General features: G+C 42.7%; 1 protein-coding gene across 6 annotated transcripts in view; it reads right to left on the bottom strand.

Annotated features, from left to right (window-relative positions):
- CPNE4 (copine 4) overlaps window positions 1-25,124 on the bottom strand; it is a 343,236-nt gene that overhangs the window by 235,200 nt on the left and 82,912 nt on the right. For all 6 annotated transcript variants that reach the window (XM_070433398.1, XM_070433397.1, XM_070433401.1 and 3 more), the window contains one exon: window positions 22,159-22,339. In XM_070433398.1, the coding sequence (XP_070289499.1) occupies window positions 22,159-22,339 (181 nt within the window). The remainder of the gene's footprint in view (window positions 1-22,158; window positions 22,340-25,124) is intronic.

Consider the following 25,124-nt stretch of genomic DNA (forward strand, 5'->3'; position numbering starts at 1 on the left):
ACCATGCTGGAGATGGAGCACAGAGGTCCATTTCCTACAAAAGGGAGGCTGGAAATTATGTTTTCATCATACTTACATTTATTAATCTTTTTCAATTTTTACTCTTATACTGGTCATAGTGCAATGGGCACTGTGTAAAACATTATACTAAGGAAATAGAGATTTATAAATAAGGGACAGACTTCCATCCAGAGTTTGGAGTCTAGGGTGTGGGAAGCAAGACACAGACACATAAAAATAACACTTTCAACCTGGAGAGTATTATGCTAAGTGAAAGAAGCCAGTCAAAGACAAGGGTCACATGATCTTACTCATCTGTGGAATCTAAAAAGCAAAGTAAACTGATGAACAAAATAGATCCAGAGACATAGAGGCATGGAACAGACTGTCGAATCTCAGAAGGAAGGTGGGGGTGAGTGGGAAGAGATCAACCAAAGACCTTGCATGCATAACCCATGGACACAGACAATAGTGTGGTGAAGGCCTGGGGTGGGGGATGGGTGTGGGCTAGAAGGGGTCAGTGGGTAGCAAAAAGGGTCATTTACAATACTTTCATCAATAAAGGTTTTAAAAAACAATTTCAGAGCAGCAGAAGTATAAACTAATCTAATGTTTGTCTTTTATTGCTTTAAAGAGTACATGGGATGGAAATTATAATTTCTATAGCTGGGACCAATTGTCCCTCTCCCATACTCCCCCAAAGCAGAGTTCTGTTAGTGAAAAAGAGAGAACGGATATTAAATAAGTAAAATTTTTCTGCCAATATAGACCCAGGTTTAAAAACCCAGGTTCAAAGGAGAAACAAGTGGCATGAAATAAGGCTGGATAACATAGAGGCAGGGTAGACTCATATGGTAATTGCTGTTTTGTAAAGTGAACGTCTCCTACTTAGCATAGCCAAATTCTATGAATTAATTAAGCCTGCCAGAGGAGAGTAGGGAAAGAGAGTGGCTGACAGCTCCTGACATAGCAGAAAACAGATTGCTGGGACAAAGAATCAAAGTCATCTTAAATGAAAGAGGGCAGAGAAGAGAATAACCAAGAAAAGGACTAAACTGGAACAAGACACCACCACGCACGAAAGGGAAACAGCAAGCGTGAAACACAAAGCACATCTCAACCACCCGTCAGTGACGCTCCTTAGAAATTCAAGTGAGAAGTCAGAGAGGCAGCCTGTGCTGCTGCGAGTGTGTTAAGTGTTTGTTGCCACTGTTCACCTAAGAAGCTCAAGGTCACATTTTGAAGACAGAAGTAGGTTTCTCCAATGCGAGGGAGGAGATGGAAAGAGGGCCGTGATACTCAGGAGAAGCTGGGACCCCTCCTTCTCCTCCCAGGGGGCACAGCTGTTAGAAGAGTGGGTATGAAAAAGCTACAGGACAGAAAGCACCAGGAGCTGAGAAGCTAAGCATCCTTGAATTCAGAATGCAGCAACCAAAGCCAAGCAAAACATTAAACAGATTTCAAGTCTGAGAAAAGAATGGAACTCCAGTGTGGCCATAGGGTGACCAATATCAACTCTGACTATAAGAAAAGGAAACGGACAATGTTGAATGGCCTCCTGTGAATTTGAACTCATCATAAGGAAAGCTTGGGGCTGAGGTCTCCTTAAGAGGTCGACTCAACCAGCTTGCCGTGCAAATGCCAGTCCCTCCCCTTCTCAGAAAATTCCAGCAACTTCTCTACCTCAATTTCCCTCGATAGTTTAATCACCTCTCATTTTCCAGTTGATTTTCATCGGGAGAAGGTAGGGACATGCAATGGATGAAATACTGACTACTCTGTCAGGGATCCTGGGTTTTAATTCTGGCTCCGCCGCTAAGCAGCTTTATGACCTTGAAAAATGGCATCCCCATCTCTGGGCCTCATTTCCTCATCTGTAAAATGAAAGAGATGGACCATCTATCTCTCAGTTCCCTTCGTCCTCTATGTAGATGAATAATGAATGATGTTTTCCTTATAATAATCCTTCATAAAACAAATCTCAACAATAACTCTCCAGAATGAAACTTTACCTAGCAATTGTCTTTTTAAGAAATGGACAATCCAGCCCTAGCCACATATCTCAGCCCTGCCGCATATCATCCTGATACACCAAGGTGGTGGGTTCAATCCCTGGTCAGGGCACATACAAGAATCAATTAATGAATATATAAATAAGTGGAACAATAAATCAATTCCCTCTCTCTCTCTCCCTCTCTCTCTCTTCTTTTCTTACTCTAAAATCAATAAAGAAAGAAATGGATTGAACAGACTGTTCAACCTATGAGGGAAGGCGGGGGAGTGAGGGGGTAAGAGATCAACCAAAGGACTTGTATGCGTGCATATGAGCATAACCAATGGACACAGACAGTAGGGGAGTGAGGGCATGTGCTGGGGGGTGGGAGCAGCCAGGGAGAGGTCAATAGGGGAAAAAGGAGACTCATGTAATACTTTAAACAATAAATAATTTAAATTAAGAAAAAGAAATGGACAGCCCTAATTCCTTTAGCTTGTCTTTAATTTTATGAATTCCTGCCCAGCAGAATAGTACTAATAATATTTAAAAAATGAAATCTGTCAAGATTACAGGACTTAACAGTTTAAGAAATGCATTTGTATCACTTAATCCTCATAATATCCAGGGAAGGAGGCAAAGACTTGTAGTTGTCTCCCCACATCCATTCCTCTGTCTTTTATTGTAGCCCATGAACACCTGAAATAAAGGCTGCCTCTCCCAGCCCCCCCCCTTCCCCCTCCCCCCTGCAGCTAGGCATGACACCTCCCTGGGAGAGGCAGTGTGATCACTGCCAGAAATCACCCTTAATAAGAAGTGGCCGTGCGCCTCTTCCCTCCTTTTCCTTCCTTGGCTGAATACTAATGGGTAGAGTTCAAGCGACATCCTGGACCAGGAAATAGAAACCCCATGTGGAGAATGGAAAAGCAACAGGATAAAGTGCCTTGATTCCTAATGGCTCCATCAATCTGCTGTAGCTCTTTAATATGCAGCCTTTACCTCGCCATAAAAATAAACTGTTTTGTTTGAATAACTAATGTTTTTATTTACTTCCCTTGCAGCCCATATAAGTCCTAATTGATATAAGTGTAAGAACTATTAGTTTTATTTGACAGATTTAAGAATTTGCTGAAAACTCCAATGGGCCTGACATTTGAACAGACAGCAATTTGACACCTAAGCCCAGGGCACTTCCTACTTCTCTCTTAATAGATAAAAGCAACCATTAGCAGATGCAAGCTGAAATATAAACCCTTTAAAATGGAATTCATCCGAGACTACAACATCTCGGAAGCAGCTCGTGTTGCACTCCATGTGGAAAAACATTCCTGTGGCAAGTTCAAGGCGACAATTGCCTCTCAAGAATGAAGTAGGAAGTACTGGATACCACCTCTATGAAGGACTCTTATTCTCCTCCAAGTATCTAAGTAAGGACTATGAGGAAATGAGAATACGGGATCTGAAATAGTAGATTAAAGACAGACAGACAAACACACACACACACACACACACACACACACCTCTTACCAGGGTTGCTCTAAGGTACATTTAAAAAAATATTTTTTTAATTTTTTCAGAGAAGAAGGGAGAGAGAAATAGAAACATCAATGATGAGAGAGAATCATTGATTGGCTGCCTCGTGGATCAAGCCCGCAACCCAGACATGTGCGCTGACCAGGAATCGAACCGTGACCTCCTGGTTCATAGGTCGATGCTCAACCACAGAGCCATGCTGGCTGGGCGCTGTAAGGTGCATTTTAAAGGCTTTTTAGAACTAAGCCAAGGCTTCAAGAGGAATTTTTAAAGAAATAAACAAAGAAGGGCTTACTTTTCCTCCCATCCCTAGCCCCTTCATACCAGCCCCAGTCCTAAAGCAAGTAGTTGGATAAATCTTATCATTTCCAGAAAGCGAAGGGGTGGGGAAGTCAGGCTTGACTCTCCCTGTGCTCATGAGACCACTAGTATCACATTGCTGGCCTCCCTTGTAGTGCCCTGTTCTGCCAGCCCATGGTAGCTGAAGCATAAAGAGCAGGAAATATTATTCCAGAATTGGTTACATTAGGACTATTAATTTATTTTGTTGTTTTTAAATAAAACTCCTGTTTCTCATGGTAAACATAGTCTCCTCTAAGACACAGACGGAGGGCACCTAGGATGCTCCACACAGCTGGGACACCCCATTCACAATGCACAGCAGGGGCAACCAAAGTCCATTAGTCAGCTCAGCTTTTCAATTCAAGGACCTGTGGGCTTTCTATATTCCACTCCTGCATATTTTATGGCATCAAAATATTTTTAGACAAAAGCATAAATAAAATATGTTGCTGGGTTTTTGTAGAATGCATTGAATGCATTATATTTTATTGTGGTTTTACTTTTCACACCACAATAATAACGATATGGATGGTACAGTCTGATGGTGAGGGAAGGAAAGGGGAGAGGCAAACATTCCACGATCCACAGGGAAGGATCCTGTTTTTATTAATCATGCATATACTTTTATTCACATTTATTCAGAGTCTATAGGATACCAAACCTTTTGGCATTGGGAATATAATGAAAGCAAGATACATAGGGACCTATCTCTCCTGGGGCATGTAGTTTGAAGGTGAATATAGATAATTAATAAGCAAACAGTAAAATATGGCATTTCCTAGGACATGAAAAATACAAGGAAGCATATATAGGAGGCCTTACCTTAGGAGGAAGGAAAGGGAGACTGAAGTTCGGTTCCCAAGCTACTGTCTTTGCCACCCCTACCACACTTAGTATCACTAGGACCACTTCACAGAGGGCCCTCCACAAATGCTTGGTTTTTCCTAGGAGGTGGTTATTGAGTTGCCATTCCACCTTCTTCAGCCCTAGAGGGTTGCTCCCTGTGCTGCTCTGTCATGGCTCAGTGTGATGTCTGCTACCCTAAGTCAAATGATTTCTAAATAGAAACCTTCTGGTAGCACCATTATTAATTGGCATCCTTTCTCAGAACACCCAAAAGAAGCTAGTTGTTAGGACAGTGTACTCACAGCAAAACTAATGAAGTTTGGAAGTGGGCTGCTTTAAAGATAGATAGGTAGGTATGTAGATAGGTGGGTGGGTGGGTGGGTGGATGGATGGATAGATAGATAGATAGATAGATAGATAGATAGATAGATAGATAGAGTCCAGCCCTTGTTGGTTAATTGTCCATGTGGATTTTATGAAACTTCTCTCTCTGTTATCCCCTGATCTTGTCACCTACTGACTTCTTGTTCTCTCCCCTCAGAATTATAACTACTTGTCTTTTGGTGACTACACTATGTCCTGTCCATGCATGATTATTAGTGGCTGAAGTCTCATATCACCAATTTATCAAGGCCTGACAAAAAACCAGTTGCTCCTTGAGGGTAGGGACCCTGTCTTATTTATCCCTTTAAGCTCTCTTATGATTGCACAGTGCAGGTCACACAGTAGATGCTCAGTAAATATTTAATGCCTGATTGAATGAAAAAATTCTTGGTACGGAATGCTGTTTTGCCCATTTTGGATAAGGCAGCCAAGGGGAATCTATGATGATATCCTGTTATGATCCCACAGTTGCCCCTATTGCTCATTCCACTGAAGACATTCTTCCCATCATCACTAAGTCATCGCCTACTCTTAGCCTAGCTGTCATTTCCTTGAGAAACGTTCCCTAACCTCCACCAAACTTCTAAGAGTGGGGGTGGGAGGGACGGAAATGTAAAGAAGTGAAAGAAGAAAGAAATATTGCAGAAATCAAAACTGGTGCCTAGATAAACCAGGGAGTGAAAAAACCAGCACCATGAAGATATTATAACTAGCACTCCCAAGCTGATGGTGGCCAACTGTTATACAACTTCACCAAGACAGAACGGGGGGGAGGGTGCTCTCTCTCCCCTAGGTATTCATATTGGTTAGAAAATAATAATCAGCTGAGATTTTTTCTAATAAGAAGGGTTGAGGGGATTAAAATAAGATGGAGCATAGGGAGCAACCCTCTGGAGATGTGGGATCATTTTATACCAAATGAAGGTTGAGGTGTCTCCTTGGAAATCTTAAAAAAATAGGATTGTATTCTCAGGTGTCAGCATGGAGAACATTCTTCAGAATGCTGAAAATGGCCCAATGAGGATGTCTGGAGCCTTGCTGCTGACCTCCTGACATTTTATTTCCTACCCTTTCCCACCCTGACCCTGGAAGCATGTGTAATGCTGCTGCCACGAGGAAACTGACTACCCTGAGCGTATCAACACTTTCTGTGGTTCCAGATAGAAGATCAAAATGAATGGACTAGTCTCACAGTACCAGACTCCATTTCCCCCAGGTATAATGGCTTCCGTCTGCCTAGCAGAAACCATGGCTTTCTCGTGAAAAGAGAAAAACTTGGTAAGCTAAGACCCCTACCATACAAAGAAAATTAAACACAATGGAATTTTCTAGACATAAATCCATCTCATACCTCTGGGAGTTTGACTTACTTTGCCTTTTACCTAAAAGGAAAACTCCTTATTCATAGGCCAACTCCTTCTGGGACTTCAGAATCCTGCAGGAAAACCATCACCCCTAGGAATGTTTTCCTGGCCACCTCTACTCTAACTACAGACTGAGTTAGATCCTGTGGCAGATTACATTTTCAAAAGGTGGCTGCACCAATATTCGTACGTCCTGTCTCACATGCTCTTCTTATATCATGATGCTGACATTTCTTTATCAAGAATATCCCCCTACCTTGACTTGGGTAGACCTTTGTAACTGCCTCAAAACAAAACCAAACCAAAAAACAACAACTTTGTGACAGAAGTGCAATGTGGCTTCTGCCTGGCTCTCTCCTGGGATACCTGCCTAGGGAACCGAGCTACCATGTTGTGAGGAAGTTCAGACTATATGAAGAGGCATGTGTTCTGAGCAACAACCCAGGTAGGAGCCCCCCAACCAACATATCATACATGACAGCAGATGAGACTTCAGAGTAATTTCAGCACATAGCCTTCAAATTTTACAGCAAAGACCCCAAACATTGTGGAGTAGGGATGAATTATCCTTGATGTGCCCTGACTTGATCCTTGATCCACAGAAAATGTAAAAGATCATAGATGATTTTTGTTGTTTTAAGCGACACTAAATTTTAAGGTAAAGCTTTGCACAGCGATAGAAAATGAATAGAAATGCCATTTTACATCGTCTTATAGTACCCATTTTTAAATGAAATCATAGTTCTTATGACACTATATTATAAAGTAATTTATTTTATCTATCACAATATTGGGAGCTCTCAGATGGCTGGAACCATGTCTTTTCACAAATGTGGTCTCTAGGACCTGGCATAGGACAATCAATAAATATTTCTTGGGCCGCTGAATTTTCAGAGGAACCATCTCATTCTACTCTATCCCTCCCCTCTACCCCCCAATACCTTCTACCCTGTATGACTCAAGGTCAACATAATTAATAAAAACTGATATTCAGTGAGCCCCTACTAATACCAGCAAATTTTCAAAGGGTTTTATGGGCATAAATTGAGTTAATGTCCACACCAGCCCTAGTCCTATGGGGAGGTTCTTTAACTGAAGAAACGGAAGGAACTAAGGGACAAAGAAGCAGACTCTTGTACAGATAGTCAGTGGCAGAGTCAAGATCCAAACTTTAGGTAAGACTACCTAAGAGGCAAAGATATGATTAAGTGAAATGAATGAAGTGAGTGCAGACCACTGTAGGAGAGAATATGAATAAGGGTGTGCATAACTAAGGCTGAAATCTTGCAACTAACATAAATCTATTCCATTAGTGAGGTTTTTTCGTAAGCTTCCCCATCACTCCCCAAGATCTCATGCTGTAAAAGAAGCCAGCTGTTTCATCTGAAATTACCACATCCAGTCTCTGGTGGTATATTCATGGGAAAAGGCTGGCACATAAGCAATCTGATGCAAGCTCAAGGCTGTATCAGGGTTATTCTCTATTCAAAGGATTAAACCCTCAAAAACTGGCCCCTGATCCCTCCCAGGAAGTCCCTTCCTCTCCCCACAGAGAGCGGCTGAACACCATCTGTGCTAATAAGGCTCTGTGACTTAAAACTCACCGACCTCCTAGGAGGACTGTGGATTCCCCTTCTCAAAAGGTCTTTAAAAATAGAAGAGATATTCTCTTCTGAGGGTATGGCTTAGGCAGCGCTCTAGCCAAAAAAATAAATAAAAATAAATGGTGATCCTTTCATAAAGTCCTATCAAGAACCTTATTGTCAGAATTACCGAAGTTTAGTGATTGAAAGGGGCTGTCCCGTCCTGTTGAAGTTGGTCCTTTGCACGTAGCATAATTTTCCCTTTTTAAACAACGCTATTTCCTACCTTGTGTATCTGGCAGACTCATCCCCTAAGATCTAATTCAAGGAGCATCCTCTCTACAAAACCTTCCCTAGCGCCTCTTCCCAATCTAGAATTGGATGCACTTTCCTCTGAATCCTCCAAGCTTTTAAAGACTTTGGATCCCACAGTTTTTTGTCCTTTGACAGATATGAGCCTTATGAAGACAGGGACCATAATTGTCCATTCTCAGACCCAGTGGCAAGGAGCGTACGTGGCATATGGTAAGTATTCAATAGCCATTTACTCAATGAATGCCAGGGACCTGGTAATCCTTATAAAATGGAATTTCTGGAAAACAACTTTCCTCAAAACACAACAAGGAGTTGGCTTAATGAATGGGACAGCACTGAAACCATCTACCTCACCTTTAAAAAAAATTTCTCCTGTCCAGATCTCCTGTGAAAACTCATGCCCTGCTAGTATTTCTTAAGGAGCTTTCTATAGAAGGAAACTTGAATGTCTTCAAAAGGGCTCCTGGGAATTTTCCCTCTAATTGGGAGATAGAGAAAGAGTAGAAGGGAGATATGGAGTTAAGTCGAAGAAGAAACATTAACTTACAGAACCCACACACACTGAGCGTCATATATATCATTCTTTGGATAGTAATAATAACTGAGATATAAAAGGTTTAGATTCAAGACTTGTTATGATTGCTATTTTGCTGAGCCAACAAGTTGGTCCATTGTTAAGATGTTTTTAAATGGAGCAGCTCAACTTCAGGGTTTCACTCAGAGCAGGAGGAAAGCAGCCCCGGACCTCTGGGAGCTGGCTTGGTGGGCTGACTTGGTGCTATCAGCCAGGGCTTGGTGTTGCTACGAGCTGGCCTGGCACATACAGCCAGGTTTTAGAGTTCTGGTGAACAACAACAAAATTCATTAGAATTCCAGCATAGCACAAGGCCATTGTATGCCTGTGACAGAGCAAGACAAAAACTACACATCTCTGTGATCATGCTTGAACCAAACAAAACCATGAACACTGTCCAAACCACACACACACACACACACACACAAATGACCAACCATCCCTCCTCCTGGTTAAAATGAGTGACTGCTGCTTCTTTCCCTGTTCCAGCTTCAGCCTCGGTCTACTTTTCCCTTCTGGATAAGATCCATTAAGGGACTCAATTACAGAATTGTCCTGGCTTCCTGAAGCCATCCAAGCCAAAGTAAAGTCATCCCTTCCTTAAATTCTCCTGAAAACACCTAACAATAGCCTGAATTCTGTAAGTCCCTTCTTAAACTCTCTCACTAAGATGCCTCACAGTTCACCACAGTGTCTTCCCTTATGGCAGTAAGCAATAAACCCAGCTTATTCAACTACAGGTGTCTTCCTGGTGGTTGGAGGGTGTTATTACCGAACTTTATTTGTTCACTAAAGTATAAACTGACTGTTCCAGGATGCCAGAGTTTAACACTAAGATAATAAACTCTCTTGATTAAATTTTATGATTCTGGCATATTATCATAATTTGTTATGCTGTCCCACCTCAGTTAAATAGAATATTTTTAAAACCTCCAGAGAAAATGATGGAATAAATTATTTTTAAGAAATAGCCCTAGCTGGTTTTGCTCAGTGGATAATGTCGGCCACGGACTGTAGGGTCTTGGGTTCAATTCTGGTCAAGGGCATGTACCTCGGTTGCAGGCTCGATCCCCAGCCCAGGTCAGGTGCGTGCAGGAGGTAACCAATCGATGTTTCTCTCTCACATTGATGTTTCTCTCAATATGTCTCTCACCCTCCCTTTCACCCTCTCTAAAAATCAATGGAAAAATATTCTCAGGTGAGGATTAACCAAAGGAAGGAAGGAAGGAAGGAAGGAAGGAAGGAAGGAAGGAAGGAAGGAAGGAAGGAAGGAAGGGAGGGAGGGAGGGAGAAATTTTAAAAAGAAGGAATAATTAGAGTTTCTATTTTCCTATGCCCCTCATATAAGAGAGGGAAATTGCCTTCTACAATGTAGAGCTCTGTAGTGTAGTGGTCAAACTTATTTCATGGGAGCATTATATTTTTCTAAGATCCTCAACTCATCACCATAACTTCTACTAGTTCTCTCTGCACAAAGATTTCTCCATGGAGCTGTCATAATATTTTTCTTCCCACTAAGAATACCAGAGTGCTTTTTCTTCCCGAGTTCTTTTTATGTTGTATAATATGACAGGTTATTAAATCAATCTCTCTTCCTCCCTTTAAATGAAGCACAGCATCAAGCACAGTGATCGTTTGGAATTAAAGATGACAACGTAGAGACGTTTGGATTCTTTTTTCAGTTCTAATACACACACACACACACAACCCACATCTCTCTCCTGCATGTTCTCGCTCTCTTGCAGACACACATACACTGTAGATGAATAAGACCATGTTAATAATTAGTTATGCTTTCATTATATTAGTATTGTATTATGTCAGTCATATTATATTAATCATTAATATACATATTAATATAATAACTTCAGAAGGAGGACAGAAGTGTGATTAGAATCACTTAAGTGAGTTCAAGTTATGCCAAGCCAAGGAAACACTTCTTCTGTGACTGGGTCTGTGACCGGAACAAGAAGGGATGACAAAGGTCTGAGGAGCTTATATATTAAACTCTAAATGTTTAAGATATTTTTTAAAAAGAATTGCCTCCTTTGCATCTCACAGTTTGATGTGGTAGGAACACATTGGTATGTTCATTCCAAATAAGCAACTGGGTAATTTTCAAAGCTTAAAAAATGTGTGTATTTTTTGACCTACTATTTCCCTTAAAAAAACAATCAGTATTCACAGAAATATATTGATGATACCAATTAATGGCTAGCAGTTTTGAAACGCTAACTGCTAGACACTGTTGTGTGGTAAATCCTCAGAACTACCCACAAGGTAGGGGTACTTTCGTTGTCCCCACTACACAGATGAGAAAATGGAGGTAACTGACTTGTGCAAGATGCCCTAGCTGGTAAATACGGCTGGGATTCAAATATAGCCTGTGACCAGAATCACCCTGTACCAGTACACCATACTGTCTCTCACCACTAGAAGCATGTTCACTGTAGAACCATTGACACACCTGCTCTTCTCCCAGTATTACCCATCATCATTCACCCAATTGCTCAGACCTCTGGAATCGTTCTTGCCTCCTCTCTTTCTCATATCCTGCACCTAATCCATCAGCAAATTTTAGAGTCTACTTTTTGTAAACATCTCATTTCAAACCACTTCTCATCTCCTCCATGGTTACCACCTGATCCAAACTATTATACCTTCTCACATGAACAAATGCAGTAGCTCCTGAGTTGTCTCTAGCACCTGCTCTTATCCTTGTACACTGTCTGGCACAAGCAAACAATGTTATCTCTCTTTTTTTTAAAAGAAATATATTTTTTATTGATTTTTTACAGAGAGGAAGGGAGAGGAATAGAGAGCTAGAAACATAGATGAGAGAGAAACATCAATCAGCTGCCTCCTGCACAACCCCTACTGGGGATATGCCCACAACCATGGTACATGCCCTTGACCAGAATCGAACCTGGGACCCTTCAGTCCGCAGGCCGACGCTCTAGTCACTGAGCCAAATCGGTCAGGGCCAATGTTATCTCTTAATATGCAAATCGTTTTCCTGCTCCAAGCCTTCCAATGTGTCCTCCACCCCATCACATTTGGAATAAAATCCAGGATCCCTGCTATGATCTACAAAGCCCTAAACGATTTTCCCTCTAGCTGCCTCTTCAACATTTCCTCTCACTCTTGCCTTCTTATCCCACTGCTCTCCAGCCACTCTGCCTCCATGCTCTATCTTAAATAAGCCAAGAAAATGCCTGCCATGGCCTCTGCTAGTCCTTCTGTTGGAACACTGCCCATGTATCCAGATAACTAACTCCCATCCCCATTCAGGTTTCTGTGCAAATACTGCTTTGTCAGAGAAGTCTTCCCTGAGTACATTTTTTAAAGTAGTCTCCCTATCATTTTCCACACCCTTCCCTGAATCATTTTCCTTCATAGCATGTACCATTACCTGACAACAGAGTAGATATTTATTGTTTATTGTCTATTCTCCCCACACTAGCACAAAAGCTTGGGCCATGTATTATTCCCTGCTGTATTCCCAGCCCATGGAACAGTGCCTAGCATATAGTAGGAGCTCAGTAAATGTTTGCTGAGTGAATAAAAAAATTGAACCATTTACATATGTACCATTAGTGGGCTGGTATGTGAATCATGGCTCAACTGTAATGAACTGCTCTCTTGCCAGTAAATTATAGAGGAAAATATTTATTAGGATTGATAGCTATAGTTGGGCAAATCTCAAGGTAGGGGGTCGAGAGTGTGCAAGAAAAGGATCCAGCAGCAAAGAGATGGAGACCATTGTGTTTGGACTTCTGTGGCGCCACAGCCATAGGAGCATTGGTGTCTAAGAAGGGGGCAGGACTTGCCATAATGGGTTCCAGCAGCAGAGGGCACATGCTGCAAAAGGATCCGAGATCGGAAGTCCTATGATTTTAGAGAGTAGGTTCCATTCATTCTGACTATTTGATCTTAGAAATAGCATGACATCTCGAATTTGTTTTCTCATCTGTGAGCGGGCAATACAAACAACAGTACTGACTTCAGTAGGCTATTGCAAGGAATCAATGGAAAAATTGTAGGAGGGCTTTGCAGACACTAGTTGCTCATTTCTTCTTCCTCTTTTCCTCCTCCTCCTTTTCCTTCTCTTTCTTCTTCTTCTTCTGTTCCTTTGGTGTATCTAGTGGTGTTAGCATATATGTGTATTATTCTTGAGACTGGTGTTTAAAACCAGACTAGAAACTTCAACTTATATTTTCTTCCATTTGCACTTCTTCAGGCTATGCGTTTCCTAAGTATATCATTCAGAGTAGAGTAGAAAGGCTCACCTTTTATAAATTTAATATTGGCATCTTTCAAGCTTCTAAGACAACACCCTAAATGGGAATTGGGATTATAAATATTCCTTCCTTCCTCCTAGCCACACCCTTTAAGGTAACCATAGGAGCATGTTATAATAGGATGAGGCTCCTTAGTTAACTCATGTTGCCAGATGTAGAGGCAAACATTGGACACCTTCCTATTCAGAGGCGGGGGCTGTGTCCTTGCCCTGAGACTGCTGTGCATGGAAGGCCACATGCAGATGCTCCCAATGAAGTCCTAGCCTGACATCAGAGTGAAGAGACCTTCAGATGATTTGAAACCCCAACCTCAGATCATCGCTAGTCTTCCTGTCTTCCCAGCTGAGGCCTCACACATTGTGGACCAGGGAAGAGCCATCCCCACTGTGCCCCGTCTGAGGTTCCAATGCACACAATTCATGAGTTTAATAAGATGGCTATTCTAAGCTGTTCAATTTGGGGATAATTGTTATGCAACTGCAGTAACTGGAACAAGCTGAATGTAGGAAATGGGAGTAGCCTTAAATAGGTGACCCCACCAAATCCCAGGTTCTCAGAAGTTGTTTTAAAAAGACTAGAATTCGCCCTAGCTGGTTTGGTTCAGAAGATAGAGCATCAGCCTGCAGACAGAAGGGTCCCTGGTTCGATTCTGGTCAGGGCACATGCCTGGGTTGCCGGATCTCCAGTAGGGGGCGTGCAGGAGGCAAGAGAACAATGATTCGCATCATTGATGTTTCTATCTCTCTCTCTCTCCCTCTCCCTTCCTCTCTGAAATATTAAAAAAAAAAAGAAAAGACTAGAATTCAAGGGGGAAAGGGTTAAAAAGGTCTCAAACTTTCTTGCTTTGATACACAGTTTCAAAACTGTAATGTTTCAACCAAAACTAGTCTTCACACTCAAGAAAAAAATATCTAAGACTAAATTCTCAGATGAGAGGAAGCTCTTAAACTACCAAGGCATTTGAAAACAGACTTGCCAAGATAGGGAGTTGAACATTTCTGGGCTTGAATCAAGATAAAATATTTAATTAGCCTATGAACTGACCCCCGAGAACATCTGGAGTTTCCAGGAGGGAAGAATTTTCTTGTCTTCTTCTAAGACCGCCAAACAGTGGGGGCTGATGTTGGCACAGAAGCAAAGATGGGAAAGCTCAGGTTATCAGCACGGCCTCTCTGATTCCCATCCACAGATTAGAGAACAGGGACAAGTGGAACGGAGTCGCTCCCAGTCTATTCATCATCTTCAAAACACAGAGAGTGCAGGGATAAGGAGGCTTAGATAATTCCCTACCAGGGGAGCCCAGACACATCAAAGCGGTAGCCAGAAACTTAGAGACCTGTTAAATTTTCTCATTGAAACTTCTCTTATTTTACACAGAAGAATGGGACCAAGAATACCTGGGTTGGGCAACGGTCCAAACACTTGCCTCTGACATTAAACACACCTCCATGCAGGTATCACCTGATACCATCGTCTATTCACTGCGTCCTAGGTGATGTACCAACCACATTGGCTTGGCGCACATTCTCTCCTTTAAACATAATGCCCTGTAATATTTATTAAGCACTAACCATGCCCTGGGTACTATGTTAATCAACGCTTAAGCAGCATCTTGTTTCATCCTTATAATAAACCCATGAATAAGTTTTCTTGTTGCCTCCACTTGAGGACAGATGTTGAAAATGCAGGCCCAGGGAAGCTGAGGTATTTCCATATGATAAGATCACAGAGATAACTCTTCCTCATCCTGCTAGCCAATCATTAATCCTGACAACAGCCATTTAGATCCGAGGTAGTAGGAGAGGCTCAGAGGTGGTAGGTGGCTTTCCAAGGTCACACAGTTAATGTGTGGAGGACCTAGGCTTTGCTTCCAAACGCACCTCAGCTCCCGCCTGCCTGCTATGACAGCTTCCTAAGCTGTCCGGCAGCTGTTGGGTGGTGATCTCAGGTTGAACTGAAGCTTGGTGAGTCATAAATACTAGTTTAGTTTTATTCTGAGCTAAACCGGCTCTGGGTTAATTTTTCACTCTCTCTCTCTCTCTCTCTTGAGTTTTCACATTTTTTAGCAACGGAACCATATTTTTCCATTTTCAGCCAAAATCTAATAGAGGACCCCCAATATACGTAATAGATAAAATATTTTATTAGCATAAATGTATTTTAGAGTTGGCATTTCTGTCACTTACTAGAATGTCAATCAATGGGAACACAGTCTGAGAGTTCGTGGTTGGAAGTATGTGTTGTTTTCCGTTACAGATTTTAAATAGTAAAATATATTTTAGGAAATGTTCCATACTTTGATTGTTTCGTTTTGCTTCCTTCAGTGCTTGGGGTAAGATTTCTAATGTTAGCAAAATCAACTTTTAAAAAATTATTCGTATTAAGAATGTGTGACGGGGGAGGTAGAAAGCAACATCAAAGTTTCCTCAAATGGGAGTTTGATGTCAAACCACAGTGGAAACTTTGTGAACAAGTGCAGAAAACTGTTGTTTTTTATCATCTGCCAAGCCTAGGTGTTAGCCACCAAAACACTACAAGTCAGTAAAGTGTGAACATGACATCTTTCCAGAAAGGAGCTTGTTTGTGGCCTTCAGAGGGAAGGCTTTAATTGACATAATCTTCATTTTTTTTTAGCGCCTGTGTCCACAATGGAGAGGTTCATCATGTTTCAGAGACACGGCCCAGGGGGGTACAGGAGTGTAGTCTCCATCAGACCCGTCCAGGGGCCAGTCTTGTAGGGATAATGAGTGAAGCAGGCTCACTAGTGGGAAGCATGGGGGACAGACTCACACTCTGGATATGAGTAGCTGCTGACTATCCCCGGCTCATCATTGCTCAAGAGTGAAAGGCTTCCTGTTATCAGTTTTCTGGTAACTCAAAAGTTAAACCAGAAACCTGGAGTTTTATGAGACATTGCCTGTTTGGACACCGTGAAAGCCAATCAAAATAATCTGGAGACTAGACAAAGGCCTCGAGCTTCAAGTTCGCAATCTCTGCGAAAGTGAAGAGAGCATAGGTTTTGGAATCAACCAGATTTCAGCCTTTCTATTTATTATTTATGTGACCTTGGGCGATTTATTAATTCTACCCAGCCTCAGTTCCCTTACCTGGTTAGTAAAGTTGACACAGTAGCGTAGTTATGAAGATTAGGAACTATACATGAAAAATGGCTAATATATACATAGCTGGTATCAGCATATATATTTTGCTACTTTATTTTGTCATCACCTAACTGTTCATATTGCCTGACCCACTTGCATAACATTAGAGCACTTTGGAGCAACCGAAAATTGAATATCTCAGGTACGGTTGAAAATACTACCTTGGGCCTCATCCTCCAAGCTTGATATACGAATGGTGATGGCTCACTACTCTCCCAAGCATGAAAGAGACTGTTCCATGGAACTCTTCCCTGAGCCCTCTAGCTGAGAAGGAATTGCTGAAAAAGTTCACAGCCCACTTCTTTGGGAGTGAGCAAGCCTACCACCACAGACCCATATTTCCCCTTCTGTTCTGCTAGCAAGGATGCTCAGTCATATACAACCAAACCCTACAGACACCGGGGAAGGTAGAGTGTGTGGAGGAAAGTTGAAAACGGATGGAGGAATGAAAGAGTGATTTTTAGCTCCTCTCCATATAAAGGTAGCCTAGGCACGCTTGACATGGTGTACCCACTGCACATTTAAGGAAAGGAAGAGATTGAAGTCGGGGCCTGTTTTGAGCCCTGGTTCTCAAGATCACGTGATCATCTGAGCTTCCAGCCTCTGACTCTAAAATAGGGCGAGTTCTTCTCCTGGACTCTGAAGTCATTGAGGATACAACCCATGTCTTTTTCATGGAACTCAACACATGCTGGGGTTAATTTCAATGTCTGTGCCTCCTTTTCATGGGGCCATTATGAGAAATAAAGGAAATAATGTAAGTAGATGGGCTTTGTAAATATAAATTATTTTAATATGTTATTATTATAAACAATAGTCTTGCATTAGAATCCACTGATATTTGATATGTTAGCTATAACCACACTAATTATCACCAATAATTATTGTTATCACCAAGAATCTACCAAAGCACCAGGTTCATCATAACATGTTTTCATATGGAATTGACCCAAGGGTAATTAGTTCTCCGAATTACTTACAGCTTCCCATGGAGGAGCTTAATAACTGTACTAAAATTAAATGGAAAAAATGGAATTAAGGTATTTGGAGCAACATTCTAGTACTGTGGGAAATAATTTGGCTCTTTCCAATGAGGATAAGTACTCTGCCACTTATAGGATCTCTGTCAAGGGCCAGGGCACCCTGAGCTTAGCTCTGCTTCGTGGAGAATATCGTGCATGCCCAGGAAATAGAGCATATGCTCCGGGAAACTGAATAAAAGTCTTTGGTTCACAATGACCCTTGCCTTTGATCCCTGGGAAGTCAGTGTTCATTATTCCACTTGGACACGATGTTCACTTCTAGGAGTCAGGGGACCTATGAAATATGTTCTAAATTATCATTACACTGAACTGTACCATAAACTGCTGCCATGATATGGCCAGGAGTAGGTGCAGCAGGAATTTTAAAAAATAGGTATGATTCTAAATTAGGGAAATTAAATGGTAGGTCTGAACGTCTCAATTTGGAATATTTTTTCCAAGCTCCAAGTTTTCTCTTTCCTTCTTTCTGACAGTTACATTCACCGCCATTAACAAAGTTACACCCAATAAAAGTACCACCCTATCTCCATGTTCTCGATAAAACCCAAACCATCCTCTCTGGCTTCTCAGTCCTCAGGCATATAAAGAGCAACAATCCATTGTGCATTTCAGATCAGATGATTGCCAATATTTCAAAGACAAATAGATTTATCTTCATTGACTCTTAATACTATTAGCAGCACAGAAAGTCAGATTATAGATCTTCTTCAATATAAAAATCAGGCTTACATTTTTATGAAACATCTTAGAGGTCAAATGTTCTCTTCCATTGCTAACAAGTTACAGCCAATTAAGAGAGCAAACAGTCCTCCCCCACCATCCCCCAAAGGCAACCCCTTGGGAAGCACCTTAGTAACCTGAGCTGTAAAGCAGGGCATAAAGGGGCCCTTCCCCTGCTGGAATTCCATTACAGAAAGCACCAGCCAGCAATCACATGTAATAAAAAGGAAATGTCAATCTTTACTTACAGCTCCCCAGAAAAACTGACGCTGTAATATTAACAGCCCATGGCTACATTTTTATAAACCCCCCTTTCCTCTTCTCCCCAGCCCAGCCGAATTCTCTAGCACACCAAACATACTCTGGAACTGTGTCAGCTATTTCCACTTACTCTTACATTAATTAAAACAAAATAACTAAGAATGTCAGTGTTTCAGTCACACAGTCCTGAAGTGCTCACGTGTGGCCAGTGACTCCCTGAGCAGACCCCGCAGATAGAGGCATTGCCATCATTGCAGCGACAGTGCTCGTCTAGATAGAGCCTCTTTTTCCAAACTTTAAAATTCCCCATAAAAGATAAGCTCACCCTGTTTTTCCCTCTTCAGCCTGACACCCCCCACCCCCAGCAATCTCTTCATTATGCAAGTCAGTTTGGCCTCTATTTTTTCTTCACTTGGTCAGTGACCAGATTCCCCATCATTAAGACCCCCAAGGAAGTGACAGCCAGCATGCATTCTCTTCTGCAGGGCTTTCCCTCAACTCTGTAACCCTGTACATAGAAATCGCTCTGTAAATCCAGGCATGTTCTAGGGGCAAAATACAGGAAAACTCACTTATCAATAAATCTTGTCCCAGAGCACTGCCCACATGTGCTAGCCTTCATCAAACAGAGATAGTGCAGCCTCGTGGTTTAAATAGACTGCCGGGTGTTTCTAACTCCTGGCATACGTGTACTTCTAATCTCCTCTGGATCATTCCAATTTCAGTACATGTGCTGCCGAAGCGAGCAAAGGTGTGCTTCTAATGTGTCGCCTAGGACCACTGGCTGAATTTGTACCAAAAGGTAGGTGCTAGCACTAATGACCAGAGAGGATGAATGATTCTCCAAGTTACTGTGAGTTGCCAGGAGGTTTGTGCACTAGTCGTTCACCTCTTTGCTCTCAGACACATTCTCTGTCTGCACGCCTTGCCACTGGCTCCCATCAAGGTTTGGTCAATGGAAGACGCTGACGGGAGATGAGAGACCAACAGAGGGAGTCCAGGGTAGCCCCATCTCCCTTTCAGGCAGCACTCTCAGCGCTATCTGCATCTCCTCTGTCTTTCTGGTTCCCCCTGGGGAGGCCCTCCTTCCATGCATCCAGCTTCTGCTGGGTGGTCCCACTGTCTGGTTCCTCCTTCATCCCTCTCACCCAGTGGTGTGCTGGGAAATGTTTAACAACTGGCTCTGGAACAGGGAGGAGGGGAGGGGGAAAAGAAGCTCTGATTTGACATGTTTGCCATTTTCTGTGGTGTAGTAGAGACTCACACTCAGGCTTGCAAAATTCCTGAGTATTTAATAGCTGGACATCCACAAGCCCATACAAGCTGGTTTTAGCACACCCCCTGCACAAAGTAGCAGGTTCCTACGGTTAGTCTCTGGGTTCCCTCGCAGTCCCTCTTAGCTTCTCTGCATTTCCAACTTCTTTGGCACTAGTTAGTGACCTGGGTTAAATCCTATTAGTTACCTGGCACAGGCTCAGTTATTCAGACTGAATCCTGAATGGGTGTTGTTAAGATCAGCGAAGAGCTTCTCAAAGTGCCGGAATAACAATCAGCCACATCACTAAGCATGCTGGAGGTTCAGCCCACATCACTGTTTTTAAAGAGTTAAGACTTTCTAGGGGAGGGAAGCAGTGAATCAATACACATTGCGGCACAAGTCTCTTATCTCACTGCGCATGAGTGACAAAAGGTCTGTGGACGGGAGCGGGAGCGGTGTGTAGGCCACACTGTAATAGAGCACTTTGGAAAAGCAATTTGGCAGCACGTATCAAAGGCCCACAATGGTCCTGTCCTTGTCCCCGAGGTCCACTCTGACAGAATCTCTCCGAGGGACTCATCCCCAAAGGAGGGCAAATCCAAATGTGCAAGGATAGCCATTGTAGCATCATTGAAAACAGGGTATTTTTGTGAAGCAACTTCAAAGTGAAAAGATAGAAAAATAATTCTTTAAACCCATTTGATGGCATTTCATACAGCCTTGAAAATTATGAGTATTATAGCACTGTGGGGAAACACATATGCTACTGGGTAATAAAAAAATCAGGAAAGAAAACTACATGCATGATAACACTGAAAATAAGTATGTACAAACAATTACTGAATTATGTAAAGAGGGTATTAGGAGATGAACTTTTTTTCTCTGATTTTCAAAGAGTGACCTTTTTCTGATGTACAAATTCCACTTAGTTTTGTCCATGAAAAACAATGAAACCCACTAACAAAGTTAATGAGGATATTTAGAAGGGAAAAACCTATCTATTACACATTAAGGTGACCTGTGAATGCGGTTTTAGTTTACAGCATAAGACCTGGATACGCCTGAAGTTAAAGTAAGATCCCCAACTTGCCCATCTGTCATCCCCCCATGCAGGAGCCTACTCACCTCAATACATCTGCTCCCCAACCTGTGTCTCACCTCCCTTTCGGAGGACTGGCTCTCATCACTTAGGCACCTAATAAGCCAATGTGCTACTTCTAGGACCTTTGGAGCCTTCAGTTCTACTGTGAAGTGGAAGACTTTGCCCCGTCCCCCAGAGCAGCACCTGATTTGCAAACAGGTGGGAGAAGTATTGAAGCCTTAAAAGCGTTTGTCCTGGAGGATCCCAAGCAGGTAACAGTCTCCTCTTTCTTGACTCAGCATGGCCTCAAACCTGCATCCACACTTCACCAACTCTCTGGTTCCCTTAGAGAGGGTAATAGCTGCTGACTCTGCTGCACCCTGCCCCTCCCCATCCCCCATTCTCTTCAGACCTGATCTCTTAAAGCACAGCTTATTTAGGTACCTAGAAGCGAAAAAGAAAAAAACAACAACACGAAAAACCTAAAAGCCAGTCCTCATCCAATTTGTCTCAACGTCTAGATCAGTGGTTCTCAACCTTCCTAATGCTGTGATCCTTTAATACAGTTCCTCATGTTGTGGTGACCCCCAACCATAAAATTATTTTCGTTGCTACCTCATAACTGTAATTTTGCTACTGTTATGAATCATAATGTAAATATCTGATTTGCAGGATGTATTTTCATTGTTACAAATTGAACATAATTAAAACATAGTGATTCATCACAAAAACAATATGCAATTATATATGTGTTTTCCGATGATCTTAGGCGACCCCTGGGAAAGGCTCATTCGACTCCCAAAGGGGTCACGAACCACAGGTTGAGAACCGCTGTTCTAGATAAACAAAACCACACTGCAGAATTCAACCTGCAATACTGCCACGCAAGCCACCGAAGACTACACAGGTGCCCACCATTGTGACAAAATAGCCATGAAGAGCGTGGGGACACTGGAGCTCAGGTTCCTGGGTGCAAATATGAGATTTTCCACTTCCAAGCTGAATGATCCTGGGCAAAGCCTTAACCAGTCTGTCTCTGCTTCCTCCGAGGATTGTCGCAAGGACTGTTAGTTATTTCTACGTAAAGCTCTTGGAACAGTGCTTGACACTTGATAAGTACCCATTCCAGTTTAGCTAATATTAAGTTCTCCCTCAAAAAATAAAAAATAAAGGTTGTGTGATGTGGTCCCTGTGAGGCAGTCCTCCCTGCCCTTCCTCAGGGGCCACTATGTCCACCAGGAGCACACAAACGAAGGGCCAATGTCAAAATACCCACAGCTCAGAAACAGCCACATCCAAACCTCATGATTCAAGCAGAATCACCATGGTCTTCATTTCCAGAATTTTTCATCTCATCAAAATAAACCACCGGAGGACGGGAGGGCTTGGACATGCCTACCTCGAACCACTGCCCGTGCGACTGCATCTTGAGGATGACGCAGGGGTCTGGTTTGGAGAGGGCGTCTCTGTCGGAAATGCCTTTGCAGGCCACACGCAGCTCCACTTTGGTCAGGCAGGGGCTGTTAAAGATCCCCAGTGTGTTGGCCGCCGACTCGTAAATGTTGCTCATCTTCTTCATTCTGTTTTGGGCAAGAAAGAGAGGAAAAGAGACATGCCGATCAGCGCAGTATTTGTCAAAGGATAACACCTCTCAATCACCACTTAGGAAATTTGTTCAAACACTGACTATATTTACTATCTCATGCCCCACCCCAGTGGCATAGTGCCAGTGAAGTAAACAAACAAAACAAACAGAAAGCAGGAAAAAAAAAACCCTCAACAGGTGTTGGTGTACTTGGCTAAGAACACTATTTTCCTATAAGATTTGCATACCTTTGCATAGTAAAAAATTTTAGCCTGTGAAATCACACGAATGAATCAGTGCAATAGACTACAATCTGTAATCTGATTCCATATTAAGGGCATCGATTGTGTGAAATTTTACAGGTTTGTTGGTTAATCAATTTAATCACTTTCCAAGTTTGATCTTCTGTAGGATGGCACAGAGATGTAGGTTGCCCCGCCTGAAGAAACAGTCCCAATGTCCCTTCCCTAAGCCCTGGTCCACCTTCTCAAGATGCCTTTTCAGCAAACCAGCTCCAAGAAAGAGGCCCTGAATCTGATTTCCTGCCCCAAGTGCCCAAGTCCATGCTCCCCTTTCCCTTCCAGCTCCTACCTGCAACATCGAGATTCAGAATCAAAGGGGAAGGGGGGCGCGGAGCAAGAGGATGACTATGTGTGAGAAAAAGCTCAGAGCCTCTGATTCTGGACTCATGGGAACAACAGCCACAAATAAGCTCTGCAGGGCCCCTCCCCATCTCCACGTGATAACCTTTCAACAGCACTTTGTACCAGGAGGGCCAGGGTGACAGGGGCCCCCAGAGGCCACCAACATGGCCCTCCCTCTGAGGAGGACTGACCTGTAAGGATATTGAAAGAGTCTTTCAGAAGCAAAATTCAATATCTTTCTTATGGAATTCTGTTTCCTTATAGATTCGCTGGGAAACCTGCAATGGCTTCTCCAAGCTCATAAGGCATTCGTCCCCTACAGTGGAATCTCGTCATCTATAAAATGATGATAATCCCTCTATTGACTGCCAGCTCATTGTTGGCTAGTTTCCTGTTGCTGTGGCCTGAATATTTGTGACCCCTTAAGATTCAAATGTTGAAATCCTAACCCTTGAAGGTGGTGGTATTAGAAGGAAGAGCCTTTGGGGGGGTGATTGGGTCATAAGGGTAGAACCCTCGTGAATGAGCTTAGAGCTCTTATAAAGGAGACCCACAGAGCTCCCCAGGCCCTTCAACCATGTGAGGATACAGTGAGAAGTCTGTGTCCCAGAAGAGGACCTTGATCTTGAACTTCCAGCCTCCAGAACTGTAGCAATAAAATTCTATTGTTTATAAAGCTACTCAGTCTGTGGTATTTTGTTATAGCTGCTTAGATGGACTAAGACACCTGTTAGTTTTGCCTAAAGGGGTGCATAACCAGAGAAAGGAGGAGAGAGAGAACTGTTTAGAACTCTGTAACAGCAGCCTCATCAATTCGAGGGGTCTTGGAACCCAGTGTGCCTACTCTGATGATTTCAAACACTGAGCACTTGATGAGTTAAGGATGGTGGGCCTACAGCACCCATGTTTTTTTCCCAATTCCTACCCTGACCATTAGCAGTGGCCAAGTCCCTACATGACCCAGGTCCTGTCAGGCAACCCTACCTCCCAGGGTCCAGCTCTCACGGCACTTTGGGGTGTTTCCTCCTTTGCTCTTCCAGGCTTAGGACCATGATAGCTTCTGCAAGGTTTAAGCTGAGCATTCTAGAGAAGATTCGGATACACTCGATCAATTGAACAGGGGACAGAAAGGAAGCGAAGGGAGTAAGGAGGTGGTCTCAGCAGGAGTCCAGCTTCAGTGTGGTTCCCAGGAAAGCTCTGGAGCATGAATTGTGCCATGGGTTGGTCCCACCTTAAGGAAAGGGTCCAGCCTCTCGTAGCCCATGTCAATCAGTCATGCTAGGGAGGCAGAACCTCTTAGGTCCCCCCACCTCCATTGGCTGAGAGCAGTCAATTCTCCAGAAAGGGGCAGCTGGGAGCCATTAGCAGCTAACATTACAGCCATGAGGGGTGAGTGCAGTAACTTGATAAAGAGGATCTGGGCAGAGTATCAACATGGTCTATTTTACCACAGTGGTTAGTCTCTGAATATATATATGGAACTTTTTTAGGTCAGGGACTTCTCATACTTTACTGCATCCTCAATAGTGTTCAACTTGAATACAATAGACTGATGATGAAACCACATAACCCTCACTTCTGGGGGAATATGGTACAGGAAAGAAATGTGGCGATACTGAAAATAAAGCTCCCAACATTTTACAGTTACTCCTGGCTTATCTCCCTGTCCATGCACAAGTCAAAGCCCTGACCAGATACATTGGCGTTCATGAGTTCCTCTGGCTGCTGAGAGGTAACGGCAGTCCTGACCTTGACTTTGGAGGTAGTACATAGGCCAGCGAAGTCAAATTGTTTGGCCGTGGCCCGGCAGAAGCTCACTGCTGAAAAGGTGGTCACAAAATATGGCTCTGTCAATGAGTGACGAGCTACCTCCAGCCCCAGATAAGTGAAGTAAACAAGTAATTTCACACTCTGTTAGAGAACAGGATTAAAATATGGCCAGATTATCAATACATTTTCCATGGCCTATTTAAAATCCTCTTTGTGGCCTTTCATAAAATGTCCTGGTTTTACAGAGACTAATGTCTGTTGAGAATTATTTTTGATGGAATCTGACTTTTGGCCAATATTAGAATCAAATTATAATTGTCCTTTCACTCAGATAATTTAAGTTATAATAAAGCCACTACTTCAGCA

This window comes from Myotis yumanensis, unplaced genomic scaffold (genome assembly GCF_028538775.1).
Source record: "Myotis yumanensis isolate MYYU_CA2020_CCGP unplaced genomic scaffold, mMyoYum1.0.hap1 SCAF_14, whole genome shotgun sequence".
Lineage (NCBI taxonomy): Eukaryota > Metazoa > Chordata > Mammalia > Chiroptera > Vespertilionidae > Myotis > Myotis yumanensis.